General features: G+C 40.5%; 1 protein-coding gene across 1 annotated transcript in view; it reads right to left on the bottom strand.

Moving 5' to 3' along the window:
* Nucleotides 1-628: 628 nt before the first annotated feature.
* Nucleotides 629-25,144, bottom strand: part of IMPG2 (interphotoreceptor matrix proteoglycan 2) — a 61,948-nt gene continuing 37,432 nt past the window's right edge. Inside the window, exons 8-20 of the mRNA XM_075105200.1 lie at nucleotides 24,631-24,792; nucleotides 21,705-21,763; nucleotides 20,303-20,320; nucleotides 18,019-18,263; nucleotides 17,329-17,411; nucleotides 13,243-13,567; nucleotides 9,818-11,565; nucleotides 8,710-8,929; nucleotides 7,323-7,533; nucleotides 4,967-5,155; nucleotides 4,581-4,779; nucleotides 3,637-3,716; nucleotides 629-2,760 (exon numbers count right to left, since the gene is read on the bottom strand). Of these exons, the coding sequence (XP_074961301.1) occupies nucleotides 2,748-2,760; nucleotides 3,637-3,716; nucleotides 4,581-4,779; nucleotides 4,967-5,155; nucleotides 7,323-7,533; nucleotides 8,710-8,929; nucleotides 9,818-11,565; nucleotides 13,243-13,567; nucleotides 17,329-17,411; nucleotides 18,019-18,263; nucleotides 20,303-20,320; nucleotides 21,705-21,763; nucleotides 24,631-24,792 (3,552 nt within the window). The 3' untranslated portion in view covers nucleotides 629-2,747. The remainder of the gene's footprint in view (nucleotides 2,761-3,636; nucleotides 3,717-4,580; nucleotides 4,780-4,966; nucleotides 5,156-7,322; nucleotides 7,534-8,709; nucleotides 8,930-9,817; nucleotides 11,566-13,242; nucleotides 13,568-17,328; nucleotides 17,412-18,018; nucleotides 18,264-20,302; nucleotides 20,321-21,704; nucleotides 21,764-24,630; nucleotides 24,793-25,144) is intronic.

Raw genomic sequence — 25,144 nt, 5'->3', positions numbered from 1 at the left:
GTGGCTTGTTCTTAGGATATTAGGGTTGTCTCTGCCTCAGATTGGGAAAGTATCAAAGAAAGTAAGTTCATTAAGTCCTCCTTGGTGTGTTGCAAAATGCATCATCAAACAGTTTACATGAAGCTGTTTGAAGGGGAGGGGTGTTGGGTTTTGATTTTGGTTTTAGGACTTCACAATCACCTAAGTAACAACATGGTTCAGCTCTTTAATCAGAGCTGAAACATCTTCAAAATGGGCAAAGAGCTTAACTGGAAGCAAATCACTCAATTATATGCTTTCCAGCATGAATTTTCAGAGGTTAACCTTGAAAGTGATAATGAACTGCATTTGGCACTTCTGTTAGCCAAGTTGTTTAACAGCTTAACCAACTCTTTTCGGGGGGTGGGGCGCGGGGTGGGTGGGTGGGTGGGTGGAGATGACACCAACCCAAACAAAACAAAACCAAACAACAAACTTTCTCATCCTACAGGCACAAATTGTCATGGCAAAGACACCGTCTCTCTTTGTATCAAACTCAGTCTCTTCATTAACTTAATAGAAAAAATATTTTGGAAATAATTGTTTATTGTAGTGAAAATAAGATACCATTATGTTCATATGTATACACACACAAAGAAAAGATTCACTGTATATACACTGAAATACCTCATACTCAGTGTAACCAAGACTCTCCTCAGCTTGTGCACAGCAAATACTTAAATATCTTTAAGACACACCTGATCCCAGCCACCCTCCACTGCTGTACTTAGCAGGAGCAGCACTGAAACTACCTCCCAGGGCTGGCAGCTCAGCAACAGAAAAACAAGTCACAGGTTGATGCCTAGCCTGAGCCCGGTACCCCTCTACATTGTACAGTTACCATGATAACAGGATCTGGTGTTACTGGATGGCTCGGCCGTGCTACTGCAGGGGCAGGAGGGAGTGGGCTGTGCCACACAAACTCCAGACCAGTTGCTCTGAGAGCCCTTATGTCACCCAGCAGAAAGGGGCCTCTGTCTCATAATATCTGGTCACAGCAATGTTCAGCAGCACCATATTACTTCCTGCTCTCTTGGATTATTTGGGCTTACAGTGGTGTATGCAAGCACTTCTTTGACAGATGTGTGGCTCTGATTCCCATTCCCTGCCACTCAAGGCAAGAAGACAATACGCAGGTGATTCGGTGAGGTTCTCCAGAACACGTAGAATTGCATTGAAATATTTACTTGTTTAGCTAAGCCACCTATAGACAAGTAATTCTCACTATTGCCTAACTCTTAAAAGTATCAAGTGGCTGTTGGCACATGTGGGCCAAGGACTACAGACTTTGTAGAAATAGGAAATAACTTGGCCTTGTTTGCTAGCAGAAGTTAACGTGAGATGTTAGTGCCCTAACCCTGACAGCCATGTTAATGCCTTCAACAAGAGACAGTGGGTGACTGAACAGAGCCCCAACACACCTCAACATGTAGTCAGAACTCTCTTCATAATTTGGAAGATAAAACTCTGTTTCTGTACCTCAGAGGTCCCCATCTCAATTCAGCTATTTTAAAATGCTTCAGACGGACTTCTTCTGTTTAAGGAATTCTACACAGACTTCCACTAAGCCAAGAATAATCTCATTTTTTCCCTTCCCCATAGGAAAGTCTGCCATCTACCAAATATGCACGCACTTATGTATCACAGCCTGATTTTGAAACAGAGCTCATAGCAGGCTATTGCCCAGTTCAGTAAAGAAAATTCAAATATTACTTGGCTGAATTCAACATTGATTAAACACTGAATCTATTTTTAAAAAGGATGGGCACAAATGCCACTGTAGTATTTCACCACTAAACTATTCATCTTTCTATTTCAACAAATAAATCCATTATGAAAATAAGCTGGTAGGGAAATACACAACAAAAAATGCATATTAACTTACAAAATATCAAACAACCTGTCTACATACAAAAAAGTCAATGTTAGTCATTTAAGCTTCATGGAACATTGGTATGATGGAAGCCCTTGTGTGTCTGCCAGGAACAGCTGGAGATCCAACCACCCTGGCTTTAAAACCGCCGTATTGCACTGCAGAAGTACTGCCCTGCCTTGCTGGGGCGCCCCATGGGGTCACGGACAGGCAGTGGTGATGCTGGTTGTTGGGGAGAGCCTTTGGGAGGCCTGCAGGCTCAGTACTATTTTCTGTTCTGCTCATGCCAGGTGGAAAAATGTACATCAGGCATCCAATTTTTCCAGTGAGGTTATGTTTGTGTTTATAATGGGAACGCTTTAAAATAATGCTAACATAATTCTAGCACAATAGTTCTCCCCTACAAATCATTCACATGCAAACCAAATATTTCTTTCCACTAGTTGCTTTATACCTCTGAAATCGCTACAGTAGCCTCCAGTGAGGGGATAAATGCCAGACAGGGATTTTAAATGTGCATTTTATTTTGGTTGTGCATGTATCTCCTCTTACCTGGGGAGATTTTTTTTTTGCCTTGGTATACAAACTGTCACTGTTTCTGAATTTAAAAAAAAAAAAAAAGAACTTTCATAACTGTTGCCACTTCTGATCACCTCTTAAAAAGCCATGTTACACAGAAAAGCCAGAATTGAGATATACAGACATCTGTACGTTTTAGCCGTTCATTTAGAAAACATCTGTATCCATCCATGCAATGTTAAGACTATAAGTAACTTTGCAGTTACGTCTGAGCCCGTTGCTGTGGCAACAAGGTAGTCTTTATCTCCCACATGCATTCTAGTGATTTCTTTTTTTCTTAAAGCAGCTTCCTGAAATGAAAAACAGAGAAGCAACGATTAAGTTAGTCTCTTTCAAACACTGGATTCAAGGCTTATATGAGGCAGCCCTTCCTACTTCCCAGCTGTGGAAAATTTAGATGCTGATCCTTTTCAGGATGAAAAAGTGAACAACTGACATGGAGAAACATGAACTGCTGTTATTTTCAATTAAAAGCAACATCTGGTTGATGACCTTGGAATAGAAGATTTTTGCTACTGTAGCTATTTTTAATAGGATCCCAAAGAATTGTACTACAGTGTCTTTCAAACTAACCCAGCTAGCTGTAATTTGCTGCTTGCTACACCGAGAATACAGTTCATAAGAGTGTGTATGCTAATAATTAGTTCCTTGATGGCCTTTTTCATGGTTAGCTTTCATCAAAGCACACAGCTCAGCTTGGTTAATTGTTTGGAACTGTAAGCTTTCTGTTATGGGGGGTGCCCACCATACCAGCCAGGGTTGTACTAGTGATCTGTTGGATTTTGGTTGCTTGCCAAGTCTTGAGAACTCAAGATAAACTAACATGCTTTTAACATTTCTATTTTAAATAGAACACTAGGCAATATTAACCACAGTAGAAGAGTTAAGAAGGTTCCATCTGTGCTTTCGAGGACCTAAATTGATTTCAGTGACACCTGTTAACTCTGGGATTCCTCTTCACTGCTTTTAACATACCTTCTGGGGTTATCTGCTTTTGACAGGGATCAAGTGCTTTAAAAGGGTTGAACGTTTTCAGAAATAATGTTGAATTCTTAACCTCTAGTGTCCCAGCATTTCTAGACCCTTTATAGGAAAAATACAGTAATATAGTAAAGGCCACATGAGAAAACATCAAAGGATCTATCCAAACAAGACATTTCACTCACATTTGATGCTGCCTAACAAACTCTGCAAACTGACGGTCTTTAGCGTAGAGCTCTATAATTCGAATTCTGTCCTGAATTTCCTAGAATACAAGAAACAAAATTGTAAGTATATAATAGAAATTAGAATACTACTGAAAACACTGATGTCCGTTTTTTGGAAAATAAAACTCCTGTGCTTTGCTATTTCAAGGAGAAGAGCTTGAAATTAGGTACTCCAATACTAAATACTCTCCAAGTGATGCGCTTCATTGGCATCCAGTAATGCTTTGCTTTTAAATCAAAACCAGCGTTTGGATGGATTGTGGCATTTCAACAGGCTTTAACAAAACCATTTATCTCTCATAGATACTTTGCCTACAAGCCCAGCCACAGGCTGGATTCACACCTCTCACAGTTGCTTAAGGATCTGTGGTTAATTCCTGGATATAAATCTCTTCTTTTTAGCCTTCTAGAGTAAACCCTGGATATTGCGTATATGGGAAGAAGGGAGAAGGATGTGATCTGTGTTGCAGGTGATAGAAAGACCTAAACTTAAAAACAAAAACCAAAACCAAACTGTAGAAAGGCCTGGGTGCACCAGGTTTTCACTGTATAACTACTCTTACCTAAGGTAACTGGCATTGAAAGCTAAAGGCTGCATTGAGCAATACAGCAGCAAACCTCCCCAGCTCCCATGAAGTTACTTAAGCAGTCAGCTCCTTTATCGTGTGAAATCCATTACAGGTCAGAACACACCCATTCCTTTCTCTATACCTAATAGCAAACAGGGAAAGAGATCCTTTCTCTCTTCTCTTAAATATTTGCAGCAGCCATAGTTGCAACTTCTTTACCTAGAGCATAGATGCTGGGGAAAGACTGGGCCCACCTCTCAGGTTACAAGTGTGGAATAAGCTTTATTGTTTACATGATCTTTTCCATGCCACTATGAAAACAAGGCCATTTACCTCCTTAGTAAGCTCACTGTTTTCATAAATGTGCCTGATCTCTTCACTGCTGTAGTCTGTGGATGTCTCTGCACTGGTAGAACTGTAGGACGTTAGCTGAGGGTATCTCCGGTAATAATGGCTGTAGCCAGTCGTATCACTTTCATACATGGGGTTGTATTTAACTGCATTCTCAATGGACGAGAGGCTGTCACCCTGCCTGGGGGAGCAATAAACAAATTGTGAGCTTCTCTGCAGCCTGGAAGGGCAGCAGAGAGATTAAGGAAGCCTGGCATTTGGAGGTGCCTCTACATCCTGTTTCTTGTCAACTGTGCAACATGAGATTTATGACAGAGTTATCCTTATTGTAGTAGATGTGTTTTAAAATATTAGGTGGTGTCACTTACCCCTGTGACTCCTCCGTGTCACTCTTTGAGTACTGGTCTCGAAGGGTCCTGGCCAAGAAGAAGATGACAGCAGATGCCACAAGAAGGAATCCTGCCACAGAAGCAATTGCAATACCCACAACCAGTGGCTCAGACACGTATTCTTCACAGTGCTCCCCTCTGTACCACCAGTTCTCTCCCACACGACACCTGCAACATAGGAAAATGGGGAAATTAAATAACCAAAGCTTTTGCTGTTGTTTTAAATGTATTTAACTTCCTGCTATGACATGCCCTCAGTTAAGTCACCTCAATAAATACATCTGCATGTTCAAGCCCCAACTTTCTTTTATAATTATTATTGCGAACAGCCTTTTTGGTATAGTATCACAGAATGGTTTAGGTTGGAAGGGACTTTTAGAGGCCATCTAGTCCAATCCCCCCTGCAATAAGCAGGGACATCTTCTATTAGACCAGGTTGCTCAGGGCCCCGTCCACCCTGGCCTTGAATGGGGCATTACCACCTCTTTGGGCAACCTGTTCCAGTGTTTCACCACCCTCATTGTAAAGAATTTCTTCTTTTTATCTAGTCTAAATCTGCCCTGTTTTAGCTTAAAACTATTACCCTTTCCTCTATCGCAACAGGCCCTGCTAAAAAGTCTGACCCTCTCTGTCCTATAAGTCCCCTTTAAATACTGAAAGGCCGCAATAAGGTCTCCCTAGAGCCTTCTCTTCTCCAGACTGAACAACCCCAACTACTGAATTCAGTGAAGATAGGTAAAATAATAAAAAGATAATGCATTTCTGATGGAAAAAGCCTATGGTTTTTGCAATTTAGAGTATCCTGTGATGTGTTAAAACTGAAAGGTGTTTAGACTAAGTAAAAAGTTATGCCTTGCACATGACTGTGCATGCACTGTAAAGGAAGAAAGTAGTTGTCTTATTCATATTGCAATGTAAATACAAATGAAGGAGTGTTAAACAAACAGAATGTTTATAGTGTAATGAAGTCCACAATGGTTAGTTAAAATAATACAAAATAAATGACTAGAAAGTGTGCTTCCACAAGTGTATCTTTAGAACAGTTGCCCAAAACAGCATTCATTGTTTCTGCCTTGCTGTGGTTTTGAACATAAGACCTTCAATGTTAATACTGACTTTAAATATACCAATAAGATAATACATTTGTATTATGTGTGTTTGGGAGTTCTGGCCATAAAAACTCAAGGAACTGTAAGGTATTATGACCACTCACAGCAATGTACCTTATTAATAACTAACATCAATAAATTGAGTCTTCTAACATAAACATCTGAAAAAGTTTCTGAAAGTAGTAAGCAATACTTCAAATTTTTCAAAAAAATCTGAATAAATGCTGGCTGGAGCATGCTTGAATTCAGATACTTACCTGTTTCTAATTAACACTATTATACAAATACGATAAAATTTATAGTATACCTTTGATACTACCCATTTTTGTAGCTTTAAAAGCATTTTTATTTCTCCTGTTAACTGCTAGGACTCTAAGACTGACTTTAGAGATGTTCTAAGTAATCTTATTTAAAAAAAAAATAAATTACCTGAAGTAATATAAATAATAAGTATTAGTAGTAATCATCTTTTTTGCAGCAAGTCTCTTACCTTTTGTTGATATGTATATTTTGTTTTTAAAAATAGACTGTTACACTGCTTGAAAAGGAAAAAATTAAGTGCAGTGTCAGAGGGAGCATCAATTTGTCTATATCTTGTATTGAACCTTTTCAATTACCTGTAAAATACAGAGATCCTGTTCAAATGCATCTGTATCTTTTCAAAAGCAAAAATTTGAAACAGGGGCCCTGTGCCTTGAGCTTTTAATGAACCACACATGATTTTTCCCAAGTAGCCAATGATTTACTTTTATGGCTTTTTCTTAAGTAAGAGCACTAGTTTTAATATATTTATGCTGTATGAATATGCCTTTCAGATACGAATTTTTTGTGATGGAATTAACTGTCATATGTTTTATGACATTATCTAACGCTTTGCTGCTTGAAAAAACCTCTGGAGATAAATTGTCCCCAACGGTCGATGAAAGGGATTTGAACAACTGAGTATGTTCCATTACTACCATTTTTCCTAGTTAGTTTTATTTCCTGACATTTCTATTCTATTAAAGAAATTTGCTGCTGTCTCATTTCTGATATTTACATAGGAAAACTAACGTTAATACTGGACCTCCACTCAGCAGCATAACATGAATGACAATCATTATTGTCTCAGTTGTTACACGTTATCTTACAGAATTTTGCACAAATCTTGTCGAATGCTACAACAGAGGAGACAATAAGGAGTTTTCATACAGGAAGCACAGGCCTCGAGCAGCAGGGTAACCTACCTACAGATGGCCCCTTGCCCAGGGCTTATGTCACACTTCCCATCGTTCAGGCAAAAGTTTGGTTGCAGATCACAAATGCTATTGCATGGCAGCCCGTCAATGCTTAGGTAGCCAGGATTGCAGACGCACTCAGCTTCCCCGCTCCAGCGATTTACTAAACATTCGGAGAACTCATTGCAGGCCTGGAACTTGCAGGGATCTGCTTGCTCACCTGAGAATACACAAAGCAGACAATATTAATGATAGAGAACCTTAACTGAGGCCAAGTACTGGCTGGCTGCTGCCATTCTCTCTAATGATCTCTTAGTTAAAAAATCCGCAAAAATCCAGCATGCATCTTTCCTGAGTAACAAAACATTCTGCTAAGGTGAACAAGCGCTAGGAAGTGGTGTTCATCTCTGCCTGCGCAGCACATGTGAATGGTATGGCTAAGACCACCCAACAAGCCAATTGAAAAAGCAAGTATAAGATGTTCTTTTCCTTACTGGAATGTCCAAGACCTCAGAAGTTCTCTGGCTGCTGGAACTCTGGCAAACGAGTAAAACACAGCTGATCTCCAGTACTGTTACAGAAAAATCTAAGCAGTATACAGGGAAGAGCAAGGGGAATTTGGGCACTCGGCACCTACTATAAGGTGATTCACCTTTGTCTGCAAAGAACACAAGCTTGTAGCATTTGAGATATCTCACTTGTATCAAGCTTAAGAGGGCTGGCATGCCATTAAATGATCAATATCAGAAGATTTGTCATGCTAGTTAGACCGTCTTTATAATAGAGCTACCTCAGAAGAACAGCTACCATTTGCCAGAAAGTCAGCACTGTTATTTTTCTCTAACCTTAAACCAGGAAATATTTCTGAGTTGCTTATGTGATAAACTACTGGTTAACTTGCACAGGGAAAAAACATTCTCCCTGCATCAGAGGAGTGAACTAAGAGGGCCTGTAACTTTTTAGTGCAACTTTTTAGTGCCACACAAGAGTATGGCAGCAGCTGGTACTTGTGCAGATGCCTGCCTGGCAGCTAAACTGGCAACCACCTGTGGGAATGATCACATGCACCACTGTTCTCACTGACCAGCCATCCCCCTCACTCTTCAGTGAAAGTGCAATGGCATTTTATCAAGTATTATATGAGCCATGAGTTTTGTCCCCATGTTTCCATATGGCCCTATACAGCTTGCTCAGCCTGGGTCACACTTTGATTTTCATCTCTTTAATCCCCTAACAGATTTTTATTTGTCTCAAGCCTGTGAAAGTCTGTCTTTTAAAAGTCCAGCCTGTGAAAATCAGTGGGCAGTCTCTGAGCCGCCACTATCCTTAGTAAGTTCATAAAGCAGAAGTTGCTCTAAATCCCTTGCTCCAAACTGCATTTCCCTGCCATCCTTACCCGATTCCACATCCAGGGAGTATTTATCGATGGCCAGGTTCATGGTGTGATATGCGGTGTTGCAGAAGTCTTCCAGGATCATGTACACAGCATTAGTGACGTTCCGAGGCACGGGTTTGGCAAATTTCATTCGGCTGTTCACCACGATGCTGCCATTTCTGAAGTTCAGGATTTCCAGATTCTGGAAGCCTGTCAGATTTGACTGAAGATAGGGCACCAGCTGCAACACAGAGGACATGAGAGAAAAGCTGAATCTTTGAATCTCTACTCAAGCCGGGTACACTGTTATTGCATCACACAGCATGAGTCTGAATTATTTTATCCAAATCCCACAGCAAAGGCATTAAAACTTTAGCCAGTGGAGGCCCATGCTGGCAGCCTGCCAGGAGCCCAAGTACTTCAGATAGTTATTAAGCATATACCAATTTGCAGACAATTTCCAAAATGCTATGATTCAGAAATACAGTTCTTAGGGCATACATGGTACTCCCTCTCCATCTCAGCACGAGGCATACTCACCATTTCACAGGTTATTTCCTTCAAGCATGTCCCGCTTCCTTCTCTCTCCTTTACTCCCTTGATCTCCCACAACAAAAAGTCCATTTCAGTCAGGAGAGGGGAAGTTCCCGGTTAAAATTTAGACAATTGTTGCCATATAACTCCTGTGAGGCTTTGCTAGCCATCAGTTAGTTTGGGAACAGCTTAGTTCCCTGAACTACCTCTTAGGGTGGTTTGAAAGGGTTGCAGAAAAGTTTCCTCCCCACAGCCCCGGTTTATTTACTTCTCTTTCCCTATAGACTAAATACAGAGCACTCTGGAAGCAGGTAGGGGGAGTGTCATAGGGACTTCAGCTACACCACTACATTTATTGACACCAGCAAAGCATCTGGCCCACAGCACTAAAAAGTTACACTTCAGAGAGACTACTGAGGGAATAACAACACACACCACCCCAACACCCCATTTCCAGACAGAGTTTTTCCATGGAGGGACACAATATCTATAAACACCAGTCTTGAGTTGTTCTCTGCAAAAGAGAGCAAATGATTATTTACTAACATTTTTTGTCTATCTGGTAATGGACATTTAGCATAGAAGTGATTCTTACTAGTTCCAAGAAGCGCTGCTCCAATGCTTTGTATTCAGGTGAATTTTTATTGAACAGGTCCTCTGAAAACATCATGTTGGTAACCCGAAGACTGAAAAACACAACTAGAGCTCGTGACGGGACAGGAGTGCTACTGCGGTTTTCATGTGTGGCCCAAGCCACACTGGCCATCTCTGTGGACTGGACATGCGTTGTTAGCTCCAGATGACTTTCAGTCATGCTCCTTCCCTCCTCAGTCAGCTCAGGGGAAAAGTGGACAGTGCTCACATGATCCAGGTCCACTGAAACATCCAGGACTCTCGTCGTTTCATCCTCCAGCTTTGTTGAGGTAGCCACAGATGACAATGCCGTGGATCCCAAAGAAGGGAGATGGGACAGAAGCTCGACAGTGCTTGTTGTTACGCTCACTGTTACGTAAGAGTTCATAACAGTGCTGAAGCTCATGGAAACATGTGCGTCATGGTCTGTACCACCCTGCCCAGCAAAGCTCTCTAGAACAGTGGCCTGATCTGTTACAGAAGGAACTGCAGTTGAAACTTGAGTGGCAGTCAGCGTTGCTGATTGCACTGTCTGATCTAATGAGTATTCTAGTGCTCTATCAGTAGGCCAAACATCAGCTAGTTTATTCACTGATCCAGTAGTGTCTTGCTCCACTGCTGCTGAATCTAGGGTTTGCTGCACTTCTGTGGAAACATCAGGCTTTACTGTGGAAGGATCTGCAGTCAGAATACTTTCTGAAGAGCTTGTGTCCAAGTGTCCTATTGTAGCGACTTCAGTTACATCTGACTGCCCCGCTGTGAATAGTTCTTGTACTATTGTCCTGTCTTCATTTTGGTGTTCAACTGCTTCAGAAATGATGCTCTGACCTACACTGGACTCTTCAGGTTGCTCCATACTGACGGTCCCTGTAGATGTAGGGAGACTATCTTCCACAGACAGACCTGCATTGTGCAGTGAGACGGAGGCCTCTCCAGTTGGCATGTCTACAAAGGAATGGTCCACTGAAGGCTCCAAAACCAAGGATGGTTTAACAAACGAATCATACATCCCCGATGTTTCTGTCTGTGTAGATGGTTCCATAGATGATGGCTCTTCTGTATGTAACAGAGGTACCTGCTGAGTTGTAGTGTCTGGAATGACAAATATTTCAGACTCATTGAGGAAATCATCCTTTATATTGGCCATACCTTCATTCTCATCTTTGGAAGGATCATCATCTATTTTGTTCCCAGAGTTAAGAATATAGTCTAAGATCATGCCTTCAGGAATATCCTCAGTTCTGATTAACAAAGACTCATTGTCATCTTCAAGCCAGCTATCAGGACCAGGGTAGAACACTGGTTCCAATGTTGCTTCTTCCCAAGGCCAAATACTTGATTCCATTTCTTTTCCTGAACCATCAAAAGCTGACCCAGACCCATCATCATATATAACTCTATCTCTGAGATATATATTGGTTTCATCTTCCATAGGGTGTACTTCTAAGGGAAAATGAATTTCTTCCACAGGCCCATGCAACACAGAGTCTGCATTGTTACTTTCTGCAGGACTACCCTGAGTTACTACTTCCTTCTCAGCAGATACTGTTTCTTTAATATCAGTCTTTATAACTGATGAAGAGGCCACTGTTGGTGCAGAAAGCAGAGGAACTGCATAATCATCTGTAGATGGAGGTTCTTCAGGCATGAGGTGAGGAGGAGGACTTGAAGGCAAAAGAAGGTTTTCAGATAGTCCAGTATCTTCTAACCCTAAAAGTAAAAATAATTTCCGATTAGAATAATTGAATCATTTACATTGGAAAACGCCTTTAGGATCATTGAGTCCAACTATAAACCTAACACTACCAAGTCCACCACTAAACAACGTCCCTAAGTGCCGCATATGCAGGTCTTTTAAATAACTCCAGGGATGGTGACTCCACTACTTCTCTGGGCAGCCTGTTCTGATGCCCTCACCCTGTCAGTGAAAAAATTTTTCCTAATATCCAATCTAAACTTCCCTTGATGCAGCTTCAAGCTGCTTCCTCTCGTCCTATTATTTGTTACTTGAGATAAAAAAGTGACCCACACCTCACTACAACCTCCTTTCAGGTAGCTGTAGAGAGCAATAAGGTCTCCCCTCAGCCTCCTCTTCTCCAGGCTAAACAGCCCCAGCTCCTTCAGCCGCTCCTCATAAGACTTGCTCTCTAGACCCTTCACCAGCTTCATTGCCCTTCTCTGGACACACTTCAGCACCTCAATGTCCCTCTTGTAGTGAGGGGCCCAAAACTGAACACAATATTCAAGGTGCGGCCTCACCAGTGCCGAGTACAGGGGCACGATCACTTCCCTGCTCCTGCTGGCCACACTATTCCTGATACAAGCCCAGATGCTGTTGGCCTTCTTGGCCACCTGGGCACACTGCTGGCTCACGTACAGACAGCTGTCAGCCAACACCCCCAGGGCCTTCTCAGCTGGGCAGCTCTCCAGCCACTCCTCCCCAAGCCTGTAGTGTTGCATGGGGATGTTGTGACCAAAGTGCAGGACCCGGCACTTGGCCTTGTTGAACCTCACACAATTGGCCTCGGCCCATTGATCCAGCCTGTTCAGGTCCCTCTGTAGCGCCTTCCTACCCTCAAGCAGATCAACACCTCTGCCCAGCTTGGTGTTGTCTACAAACTTCCTAAGGTTGCACTTGATCCCCTCATCCAGATCATTGATAAAGATATTAAACAAGACTGACACCAAAACTGAGCCCTGGGGAACCCCGCTTGTGACCAGCCGCCAACTGGATTTAGCTCTGTTCACCACAACTCTCTGGGCTTGGCCATCCAGCTGGTTTTTTACCCAGCGAAGAGTACACCCGTCCAAGCCATGAGCCACCAGCTTCTCTAGGAGGATGCTGTGGGAGTCATTGTTCATGATAAAAAGTGTCAAATGCCATTCATTTTATTGTCTGTAGATCTGTGTTCACCACGTTTCCAGTGATACATCCTGGCCTTTGTATGCTGAAGTCAGAAGGACCCCTGTTTACCTCTCCCACTTTTAATTCAGATATTCTATGGGCCAAGTCAAGACTTCAGAGTATGCAATAAAGCAGTAATTGTGTGGCACATCCTTAGGCTAGTCAGTCTACTTCAGAGATCGGTTATCTCTGCATAACATCACCTAAACATGCCCCATAGGAGAGTACTTTTGTGCAATTAAACAAGTATCATGTGCATACCATTTCCTGAAGGGATAACAGGCATTTTGAGCTGTTACAAACATTTTATCTTAAAGTATTGTTCTTGGATACATGCACATAGGAAAGGTAAAAACTATCAGAAAAAAGATATCCAATTTTTTAGACCTTTCTGTGAAGTCATTTTGGTGAACTATACCTTTGGTGAGTATCAGGAAGCACTGGCATCCAAATTTAAGCTTCAGTCAATGGCATTAACTTACCATCTAAAGAATTGGGGTCTGAAAGCCATTCCGGAGAGTCCACAGAATCATGCCCTAACACTGGTGCAGTGACCAAATGAGGAGTCCAATTCTCGTCATCTAAATTCAGCCCACCAGGCAAAGAAGTGAAGTCAGCCTCTGAGGAGAGCGGAGCTTCAGGTGCCAAACTAGCTTCAGAGTCCGCATTTTCTGGTCTTGGTTGGATTTCATTGTCATTGAACTGTTCACTATCCAAAGTAGAATCTGGTTTGGTGAAATCAAAGGGCAAGGTATTGCTGACAGTTGATTCATCTGCTGAAGGCCGTTCAGCTAAAAAGGTGCTGTCCTGGAACATAAATCCACTATTAATATTTCCACTATTACAGGGGAAGCATTAGCTGTCCACATTGGGTTGAACACACGAAGGGTGTTAGCAGCAGCCAACAGCAAAATCTGGTACTACTGCATCTCTGAGAAAGGAATGCACAGCAGCAGGAGGGGCCAAACTGGGAGGACCGGCAAATATATACCCTTTACTAATTATGTGCAATGTACATGTAAAATGCACATCCTTGTGACATACATTTCATGTCCAGTCATGTCCAATAAAAAGGGATAGAAGCCACTCAGATTGTTTGGAGCGCAGCTTCAGTTACAGTATTAAGAGCTTTACCGTCTATACCCACACCATCTCCTTTCCTTTTCTTAACTGGTAAAATGGATCTGTCTATTTCTAATTAAATTGGAGATAAATTCAGACAGTACTGCCTGCCTTCCTAAGGTATGAAGGGGTCTTAGCAGCTATTACACACCAACTACATAATCAACATGGTAATTACAATTCTATAGTTACTATGATACAGAAGACAGTTTGGAAACTGAAGTTGAATGTATACACGCCCTGTGGTCATTCATTGCTATCTTTTAGTATGTGGGTATGAGAACCCAGGAGGGAAACAAAGACCGTAATGTAAAAAAAGAGCATTTATAACCTGCAATAACTTTAGTCTCAAAGCCAATATGCCTGTGCAGGGGGAAAAAAAAAAAAAAAAAAAAATCACTCAGCAGTAGTGATGAACAACAAAGAGTATGCACAATGAGTTTGTGAATTGTTTGAAATGTGAAAAAATAACTTGTCTTTAAATCTCCAGTTTTCACACTGTTTACTTACTACTCCATACGCCAATCGTTATTTGGTTTACAGTTAGAATACTTAGCACATTTCATCTCTGACCATTCATCTATGACCACAGTGTCTCAAGAGGGAATTATACTGGGAAAAGTCAATGAAGAGAGTAAGTTATTTGGTCAAGGCTACAAAATCAAGCTGACTACATAAAACTCAGGAATTAGTGCTTCACATGGACATCTGCCCACATACGCATGTTGTGCAATAGTCTTATATGGACAAAAAACCTTTGGGGTATGAAAAATTGCCAATTTCAGGAAGAAATTAACCAATTGCTGATGGTGACTAGTCAAGTTAAGTGGGCAGTGGACACAGGTTTCTATAATATTTGTTACAGTTCAAAACAAACTACTGATTTACCATTTCAGTAGCTCACCATTCCTGTCTAATCTCTTTCTTTTTCTTGACCAGCATGAATAACAGGAAGAGTACAAATACTTCTCCATTTCAAATTTTACTGCTGGTTGAAATGTGGGTCAATTAAATTTTCAACTTCATTCAAACTGCATTTGAACGTTTTGGAAACAAGCCAGTTGAGGTATTTTTATTTAATTATTTGTCTACCTGTGTTGATCACATTTTTATAGCCACTTCTGCTACCACAGTCTCCTTCTTACGCTGTTTCATTTATGTGGTAACAATCAATTGAAAAGTAGGTATACCATATGGACATGTGCTCTAGCAATTATCTTTTCTGGCAAAATTGACCCCTATAAATAAAGCTGTAAAAAAAAGTAACTGTACAAGATTAGAAACAAATTACACATACAAATTCCATAAAGAATGAATAAGGACTCCCAGCAATAGCCTCTGAATACATTTGTTTTTTTCTGTGAGTGTTTAGTTGCCAGGGATTGCACTTCATCATTTATTTGAATGTGGATAGATGTTCCTATGACAACTAACATTCAGATATTCTTGTTACAGTGCAATATATTATATTAACAAGTTTAATATCATATTGGCAAGTTTTGAAAGGCTTACAAATATGACAGATGACTGCAATCACAGAACCCCCTCCCTAATTTTCCATTTTCTGCTGCCAGAAAGGCATTGTATTCAGCAAGCCAGAGCATTCTACCTGTTACAACTCAAGAGAAATAACAAGAAAATATAGATTTCAAAAACTAGACTTGATTTTTTCTTCACTTTTTAAGAGAGCTGTAAAGCTCAAAGAAAAGAATTAATGATTAGTTCGTACAATCTGCTAGCAATTAGATGGTGAAGTCATGACATTCCCACATTATGTCATGAGTATGTATGATAATACAAATCCAACTTACTCTCACATCAGCTAGGAAAAATAGCAGCAAAACTCTTTGTCATAGGTTACAGTTCGACTTAACAGTATCTACTTGAACCATAAACGTTTGACCTCTGTAGGAACAACTATCATTTCAGCCTTGTTTACTGTTTGAACGTGTTTATGATTTTCTCTAATTTTATCTGAAGTTACTTCCCAAAATACCTGTGTATTGCAGATTGTACACAGCTGGTTTTTTGATATACTCAATATCTTTTGTAAAAATCAGTTTTTGACTGAAGCCGTAGATGATGATATTATTCATAGTCCATGATTAGAAAAACGTAACTTCCAGAAAGTTATTATTGCAAAGCTACCTTTATTCTAAAATCTTCTTGCTTGCATATCTGTCAGAATATCCGTAGATAGAATGTGAAGATGGCAGAATTATTTGTCTTACTAAAATAAACATCTGTAACACTTTGATCTAGTTAGATAGGTCTAGTAAAGAGAAAGGACTTTCCTGAAAGTTAACTTAAATTTGTGTTTATTGTCACCATGTTTAAGCCATTTATGGCAAATTCATATGAATTTGCATTTTAGACATCAACAATTAGTTTTTAAAACTCAAAACTAGCACAAAGTTAAGGATGATATACCTGTGACCGTTATAACAAGAATATTTGGGTTCTGTGAAGTGACTACGAATTTTGCTTCGATAAAGATTTTAGAAGTTGGCCTGAAATGAAATGTGTCTGTGTTCACATTATCTCAAAATGAACTTAGTGAAAACCTGCCATCAAACGTAGGTGGATCTGGATTTTGTCGCATAAACTGAGCTCATTTGTCCTTGGAAGGCACATCTGTGTTACACAACAGAGTGCAGAGCAGACACCTACTGGATAAATCCTTAAGCCCAGACAATGCTCCACCATTTAGAAATTCTAGCTGTCGGCAGAACTAATTAACTCCATGTCAGCATTGCTGGCACCTAACTTGGTATCTCTGCTTAAAGACCCATTGCACTGTACAGACGTGGTCAGGGATACTGTGTCTCCTGTCCAATGGGGAACTCCAGTCTATGCCCTGGCTTGTTCCAGAGGTAATCAGAGGAGATAATTACAATTTCAAGAGGGTGGAAAAGAATAAACTGCTGCCAATTATTTTTCTGTGTTTCCTTTGCTGGCATTAAGGGGATGGACATAATTTTAAGACTGAACTGAGAACTTTCAATGAAAGCAATACAGCAACAAAAGGAGCATATGAAACCTACCATTTTATCTCTTCTAGCGGCCAGCTTTAGTGCTTATATCTATTTCTCGCTTTCCAAAGAAAGGTAGTATTGTGGGAAGAATCATGTCTTTAGAGCAATTTACGGTCTAAACATGAAAAACAGACAAAGGAAGCCTAAGAAGCGAGACCTGACCGGACAACAAGGAACACCGCACTGCCGTGTAATATGGGATGATCACAGAAAACTGTTGAGCAACAGATATAAAATTACCAGATAAGAGGTTTGACCAGAAGTTTTACTCCAGTATATGGTGTGCCTTCATTACTACTTGTTCTGCACGAACAACAGGATAGAGACCCTCTGGGTGTTGGCTGTAATTCTGCCTTACTCAGTTAAGTTGTTTAAATGTGTCCAAAGGCCACCTCTCAGAATCATACTCACATCGAACTCTGGGCGCTGCAGCACAACCTGATGCTCAGTAATCCAGGAAGGGTCTTCTGGTGTAGGGTGTAGTATTTCTTTCACTGTGGAAATATAAATACTTGGGATCTAAAGGCTGCAGTAGCAGTGTGAAGAAGTTTTTTTGGAAGACTGACTGAAAAGCCCTCCCACACCTCAGATTTGTGAGTAAAGTCTTTTCAAAAAGTTTGCCAGAGAGACAATGTTTCTGGAAATGCCCCCAGCTCACTGACCAGAAGTACAGAACAGATGAGAACAGAGGGGATGAGAACAGAGGGGTGGACAGCACTCCTCCACTACCTCTAGCAGGTTCGTTGAATATTCAACAAAAAGCAGGTATTTCCTTTGTGCTGCTCAAGGACAACACTTGCATCATGTGAACCACATTTGCCCTTCTATTCCTGTTAACTGTTGGAAGTATTACTGGAATTGCCTGCCACAAACCTCAGTGTCAAAGAAAAAAAAAGAGGCTAATCTGATGGATTGAGGCTGGGATACTACTACTAATGACTTGATCTGGTTAAGATCAGAGCAACACAAGCTACAACACAATTGTCTTTGTTGTTTCTTTTTAATTATTCAGAGGGCAGCTGAATCATTCATTCGTGTCTCAGATTTATTGTATAAAGCTTTAGACATGTGGCCCACCGATGCATGATAATTAATACCCACCATTAGTAAGTTGGAGAGAGTTAGGGTCTAAAGACAAGGAACTGTTTTCAAGCAAGGCATTTTTCTGGAGGTTTTCAGCAATATAGTCTCGGAAATCACTGATGGTATACACAGCTGTTGGATTATCCTCTATGCCCGTAAAGGAGTTGTCCTCCACCTTGTTGGAATGAAGGTTGATCAGGTCCCAGGTGTCATTGCTGATGGCTTTTCCGTCAAATGTAACAGCATAGTGAACTTCCACCCCACTTCAGTTGTACAAAGAGAAAGAGAACACAGTTGAGAGATGCAAGGCTTTCCAACGTATAGCAAACACTATGATTTTTTTCCCCAAGAACCTGAGTCAATACCCTTTTTTAATATAAAAATATATTGCTTTAAAGGATTCTAGATAAGTGCAATTTAATTCATTTCACACTTGTGTCTGCCTGCCTGTGCTTTCAACCACTGCAAAGTTCCCAAGGAAAAGGCTACCAGAACATGACATCTGGCCTGGTCCCAGCCCTGTATTTCTACTTGTGAATGGGACAAAGATCACAAGCAGACCAAAACGTTGGCTTTCTGCCAGCATCATTAGTGGGGCCCACCAGCACGCAGTAACGTGAGTGATGATTTCAAGATCACACCAATGACAGGAATGGCCCTGAGGTATGAAAACAGCCTGGAAAAAAACAGGCTGTATATAGTAGCAATATGCAGTAGCAAAAGGGAGCCCTGATCACTGCCAGCGTGCAGTGTCAATCTGCTTGAAGTAATGTCTTTAATAGCAATAAAATGGTATTTAGTATTTATATCTGGGAACATTTTTCTAGACTTATTTGATTATCCATTCTTAAAAAAATTTTGTATCTCTGTACATCTTAGATTTTTTCATATTAACTCTCCTCCATTTTCTTAATTTTCTTGTCCTGAATACATCTGGACGTCCTTACCCACATGACAGCAGAGGTAGCAATCAGATTTACCATGCACTGGGCAGAAGCACAAGAGAGCTTTAGAAAATATATAACATACGTGTGGCTGTACACAGGGCACAGCAAAAAAAATGAAGTGATCTATGAAGTGTTAGAAAAACGTGCTCCAAAGACAGGTTTTCCTTATTCCACAGAGCTGGACTGGATTGCTACAGTAATGGCTCTGTTCAGAGAAGTCTCTAAAGCCCCGTCACCAGGTACAACAGAGACACAATTGGCAAACACACTGACTAAAACCAGGAGCCTGCTAGAGTTTTGCTGCTGGCTCTGGCTCTGAAAGGAGCCTACCATGGGCTCACCATGGGCACTGACTGTCAGCAGAGGAAATAAAAAAGGACAGCAGTAGTGAAAAGGCACAGCAAAGATGGAATACAGTATGGTCCTCAAAAGTAACATTTAGATTTAATACAACTGTGCTGTCAGTTGCACTTAATAATTCCTAATAACTATGACACCATCGTCTGTCTGGAAAGGGCTAAAACATCTGGTGCTTGGAACACAACCTTTGTGAGCAGTTGCTGGCAACTTAGCCTGCAGAAGTGCAGAGTAGTAGAGGAAGGATTTAAGTCACTATTGTTTGTGAAGACATTTGTGTTTTTTAGCCTTTCTTCTAAAATCAAAATGTGAAACTGTTTGCGGAAACCGGTTACGCCTTTGCTGAGAAATACACAAATGAATAATGCACCCAGTGAGTTAAAGGCTGCAGTTCATTTTTTGTCTTGTGGAATTCTTAAAATACCAAAGGAAGAAAATCTTGGATGCTTAACCTGAATATGTCTACCTAAAAAGAAGGCCAGCAAGATCCCATCTTCTGCTAAGAGACATTTGTAAAACTACTGTTAAGATGTGCAGCACCTCTGGCCTTGAAGTAGCTAAGCCAACTTGGCTACTCGGCCTTTGCTGGAGAACTATGCTTTTCCTACCTACTTTAATTTCTATAATAATAATCATCGCAGATCTATTCAAGACTTTGCTGCAAAGTATAAAGACCTGGAGTCTTTGTTAAGCAATTTTGTTTTCTTCACAGAAGAGACTCCTATACACAAGGTAGCCCAGTAGCTGACTTGTGTTTAGGAAAGTTTTCCCCACATAGTTTTTTATGATTAGGACTTAAATAAGCAAATTAGGTTTACCTGTAATCAAAACAGAGCAGTTACTCAGAATTTCTGCTAGAACCCCCTCACATAATGTTTATACTGGATAAGTATCTCGCTCTGGAGCCAAAACTACAAATCCCCCAAACAGTGTCCTCCAGCTACACATGTTTTTCCATCTCTATTATGACAATATATATATAAAAATATTGTCTTTACCTGTCTTCCTCAGGAGAGCTGAATACAGAAATAAAACAAAACACAATAGCAAAACCTGTTAAATCAATATTACAATTTCCTTTAAGTCTTCTATCTTTAACAAATTTGGTTTGGTATTCTACAGGGCACATAAATTTGAAAAAGCATACAGCAAAATGGTTATAAGTTGCATAGTTATTCTGCTACATAACAGACTGTTCTGCTTTTACTGAACTCAGATATTTCCTATTCCTACAGCAGAGCCATCTCATCTTATTGCGAATAATGCAGATAAATTGTCATCAATACCAAGAAAATCAAGGCTTACTAATTTTACCTAGAGGGTTAGTTTACAAACACTTTTTTTTTTTGTCATGCACAGCAGAGCAGAGCTCTGGTACTTTGCCAGAATTATCAACCTTTTATTTGTTTTCTCAAATGAATCAAGAACTTGCAAATGTATTTGACTGCAGATACGGAGATGGAAAGTTTTGCTACCTCCCAGGCTGGAGACTGAACGCAGTCTAGGGTCCCAACCATAAAACCTTTCTCACTATATCTGCTTTGTTACCTGCATGTATTCTAGCTAGAATATTCCAGCCAATAAATTCTAGGAAACACAGCTTACAAAGTCTCAAAGAAAGCACAATTTAGGTTAACTCATGAGCAGTCTCATTAGATTCTGAAAGGTATATCCAGCCCATTCAAGAAAAATCAGGATTTGTGATCCACATACCCCAAAACTCAGAAATCAGATGTTTGATGCGTAATATGCAGGATCCCTTTTTTCCCAAAATAACTTAAAATGACATTCCAATGTACAAATTGATTTGAGGAAAGTTGTCTTTAAAAAAAATTTATAATAGTAAAAAGAGTTAGAACATTGGATATCATTTATCATATTATTCACCAACTTTGCTTTGATCAAAGGGAGAAAGACCTTTACATATCTCAAACACTAACCCTTTAGAGCATCCAAAATTAACAATAAGAAGTTGAAAATAATTTAAATACACCAGTCTTCCAAAAAGGTTTCTGTGTTCTTCCTTGTTTAATACTAGGACATGTCAACAGTATTGAAGAAGTTTCAGATACTGACTTTAAATTAGAAAGATCTTTTTTAATTTTAGGATGGAATCTTGAACAAGAATGCCTTGTCTTAAAATCAAGGCAAGCATATCATGTGAGATTCTCTGGTGGATGCCAGGAGCAAAAACGAGATTATTACATTTACATACAGTTCTGTATTTCTATTTCAACCTCTGTATGAGAGGTACCAATATGAAAGCACTTGTCCTTTGCTTAGCACATCCTGGGAACCCCCACACACATGCCCAACATTCTTCCAAGTATGATGCTAGCACATTGGAACCATGATACATGATCAGTTTCAATCACCACATATGCATCAGTATGTTTTTACCTGTAATCCAGGACACGGATGTTTTTGTATCCAGGTAGTCCTTCAAATACACTTTCCATCTATTTTGAAGGAAAAACAAAGAACACAGATTTCCTCCACCCTATTCATTTAGTGAAAAATCAGGAAGTATTTTCGATGTTTTCTAAAAATGTATCTGAGCTGTTATATCTAATAGGATAAAAATGGATGAATAATCTCTCTCTTTATGGAAGAAGAGGTTTGGTGACATTGTTTCATTATTAGAGAAGGAAAAGCATGAAGAACAACATCATACAGGCCCTGCAGAGATCTGCACTGCCTATAGCAGACAACATTCTTTCTCTAATTTATGCAGCACAAACCCTTCTCTGCCCAAAAGGTTACCATTACCTCCCAAACCTCTCTGGATTAAATAGAATTCAGGAAAATGCTTTGGACCGAAGCAACTTAAGCAAGACGAACAGTGGCTGCCATAGGAACAGGGACCTCAGAGAGGCACTGATGCATTACACAGTGCAAAACACAGCACATCTCCGCGGTCCTAAATATACAAAGGGCTCAGGAATGATCGGCAGTGCTACTCAGAAAACATGACTTTGGGCAGCAAAATGGTAGCACATCCAGGCCTAATTCAATAGTCAACTGTATTACATGACACAAAAACAAGAAATAGGATATTGCAGGTTTATGCCGGTTTGGGGTTGCGTTTTTTCCTCCCAAAAGATCCTTGCCAGTTGAGGATTATTTTTTACTCCTCAAATTCTTCTTCCCCTCCCCAGTCTCCCTGTTTTGAAACTGTCTCTGGTGAGACTTAAACAATCGAAGTGCTGCTGACTTTCTTTTTTTCAAGAGCTTCTTTATCCAAGCACAGAGAAAAACAGGCAAGGGATCAAAGGAATGGAACATCCATGTGCCAGGTGGACTCTGTCCCGTCTGACATTTCTTCCACACACACACACACTATGGCATTGCTGCTTGGCCACACAACTAGGAAAATTAAGACCTCTAGCCTATGCTAGCAACTTGTGACAGTTGTGGTGATGCTTTTTGGCTACAGTGAAGAGTACATCTCTTTCCCATATGGCCCAGGATCTGGCACAGGGTTAGCCCCAGTAAAAGGGATTCAGAGAACCCCAACAAAATGGGACTAAGAAGGAAGCAAAGCTAGAGAAAAGATAAGCTGCATGATGTGCTGCTCTATGGCATCCTAGATGCCTCTCCCAAGAGAAAGAAAAGACAAACTCTCTGCCCCAAGAAAATGATGATAATAAAATTGCCATCATTATAAACAAAATTTAAAAAATAATGGAAACAATAGGGAGAGGAAAGTTAGGAGACAGCAGTGTGATCGTATTGTAAATATGCATTTGTATATTGATGGGCCAGTAACTTTGTAGCATACAAATTAAAATATTGAATAGTAATTAAAATTAAATTAACTTGAAATCAAGTTTTAATAAATCATGCATATATGTGAATATATATATTCTTATATGTATATTTACATATGTATTTTTTCTTTGAAGCAGTTGCCTAACAGTCTAAACCATGGTTCATTCCCACTGACTCCAATGGGATTTAAGCATGTGTTTAAGAACTCTTCAGAGGCTGGAGGGTTTTAAGGTGTGCTCACACGCACTGCTGATCCTAGGCGTAAAAGAGGAGCAAAAGTTGTCTTGGCAGCCTAGGCCTCAGAGTATCTCACTGCAGTGCATAACAATTCATTCAAAATGCCGCTCCTGAGCAGACATGATGAACGAGCTCTGCCATTTGCGACTTCTTCCCATTTCCCCACCTATCCCCTACTGTGTATAGGCAGATTCTCTTTATTGATGCCAGAGTTTCTTCTACAGTCCAAAATCTGGACACCGTGTAATCGTTAAGATACCCTAAATCCCATTTCAGTGCTCAGCTTCTGTAGGAGACCCAGAGCACACCCACATAGGCAGATGCAGATGGACTTGTACCCTTCTGCCTGCACTCCACGTTAATGCTGTGCTATACCCGCATTACTCGAGCTGCCTTCCAGCATTGCCTCAGCACAGGTTGATAGCTCTGAACTGCAGCTGATTCACGTCCTGCCATTTGGGACTGCAGGCAGGCTGGTTTGCTAGGACCCTCAAATTATCTTTTTTACTCCCCAGTTTCAAACCAGCTACATTACAGAAGAATTCAAACTGGACAAATGGAGATTGGAAAGCACTGAAATAAACTCTAGGCAGACTGATCACTAGAGAGATGTTAATCACTTCTTTAAAATTTAAGATTTTCAAGTCCTAAAACTTTAAGAACTAATGAAGTTGCATCAAGAGGCAAACAAATACCTTGTCACTTCTCTGAGCTTAACAGCTCTACTGCAGTAACACTGACAGGGAGAGGTACTGAAAAATTCTGAAAGGACAGTAAGGCCAAAGCTAGCTGTGCTAGAAATAGTTCTTTAAAAGGACTAAAAGAAATGGAAATGTTTTTCATTTATTAATAACACCTGGCTTAGTTTCTTTTGCTAACACGAGGCAAAGTAAATTAAGGAAACAATAAAAGGGTGGGGAGAGAGAAAGCAGTCCCTCAGAAAGGTCCCATTTACAGCATGTCCCCATTCAGGGGTTCAGCATAACTTTCTGACCCTCCCAAAAGCATACTTCTACCTCTTTTGGCTGCAAAATCGATAGCAGGCTTTTCCATGAGAAGCACAAGAAGAAAACTAGAGTAACCTGTCTTTGGCAACTGGTATGCTACACACAGCATATGGCACTCCACTACAAAGGCAGCATGTGAGACAAAACAGAGTATTCTCATAGTGGGTGAGTATTTTCCAGCCTGCTTCAGGCAACAAAAGCCTTAAGCTGGTTCTGTGGAGCCCATGAGAAAAAGGCAGTGCTAACACAGGTGCTACATGCTACTATGGCTTTGCAGAGCCAGGAAAAAGGAAGTCAGGGAAGGTAATCACCTGAGAAACGAATTGTTCAGAGAGCACTTGATGCTTCACAGTGGCTGGGTCGCTCAGCTCCTCGTTGTACTTTTCACCAACAATCAAAATGCTGAACTCAATCATCTGCTCAGTTACAGGTCTCACTAGCTTCTCATCCTGCTTCTTTATCTCATTATTGATCTGGAAGGGAAGAAGGGAGAAAAAAAGAGGTGATTTAATGCCCTTTTTTTGTTTTGCCCTTTGGTTCTTTTCCAATAAATAAATCCTCGTTACTCACCACAGGCCAGATTTACTCCATGTAAAAATCATCCCCAGATATGTATATGTACACCTGGTTTGACATCTGTCAACAGCACACTACATTCCTAAGCTTAGGTCCAAATATCTCTCTTATGTGGGCCAGAAAATTCTCCAGCTGCTGCAGACCTGGAGGTTTCTCTGGCTCATGATGGGGCAGAAAACCTGAGCCCTCTCCATAAATGCTGCATGGACAGGAACACCCCAAGGCACCGTTGGTGGGCCACACTGATGG

This window comes from Phalacrocorax aristotelis, chromosome 1 (genome assembly GCF_949628215.1).
Source record: "Phalacrocorax aristotelis chromosome 1, bGulAri2.1, whole genome shotgun sequence".
Lineage (NCBI taxonomy): Eukaryota > Metazoa > Chordata > Aves > Suliformes > Phalacrocoracidae > Phalacrocorax > Phalacrocorax aristotelis.
This window is presented reverse-complemented; position numbering and strand designations above follow the sequence as displayed.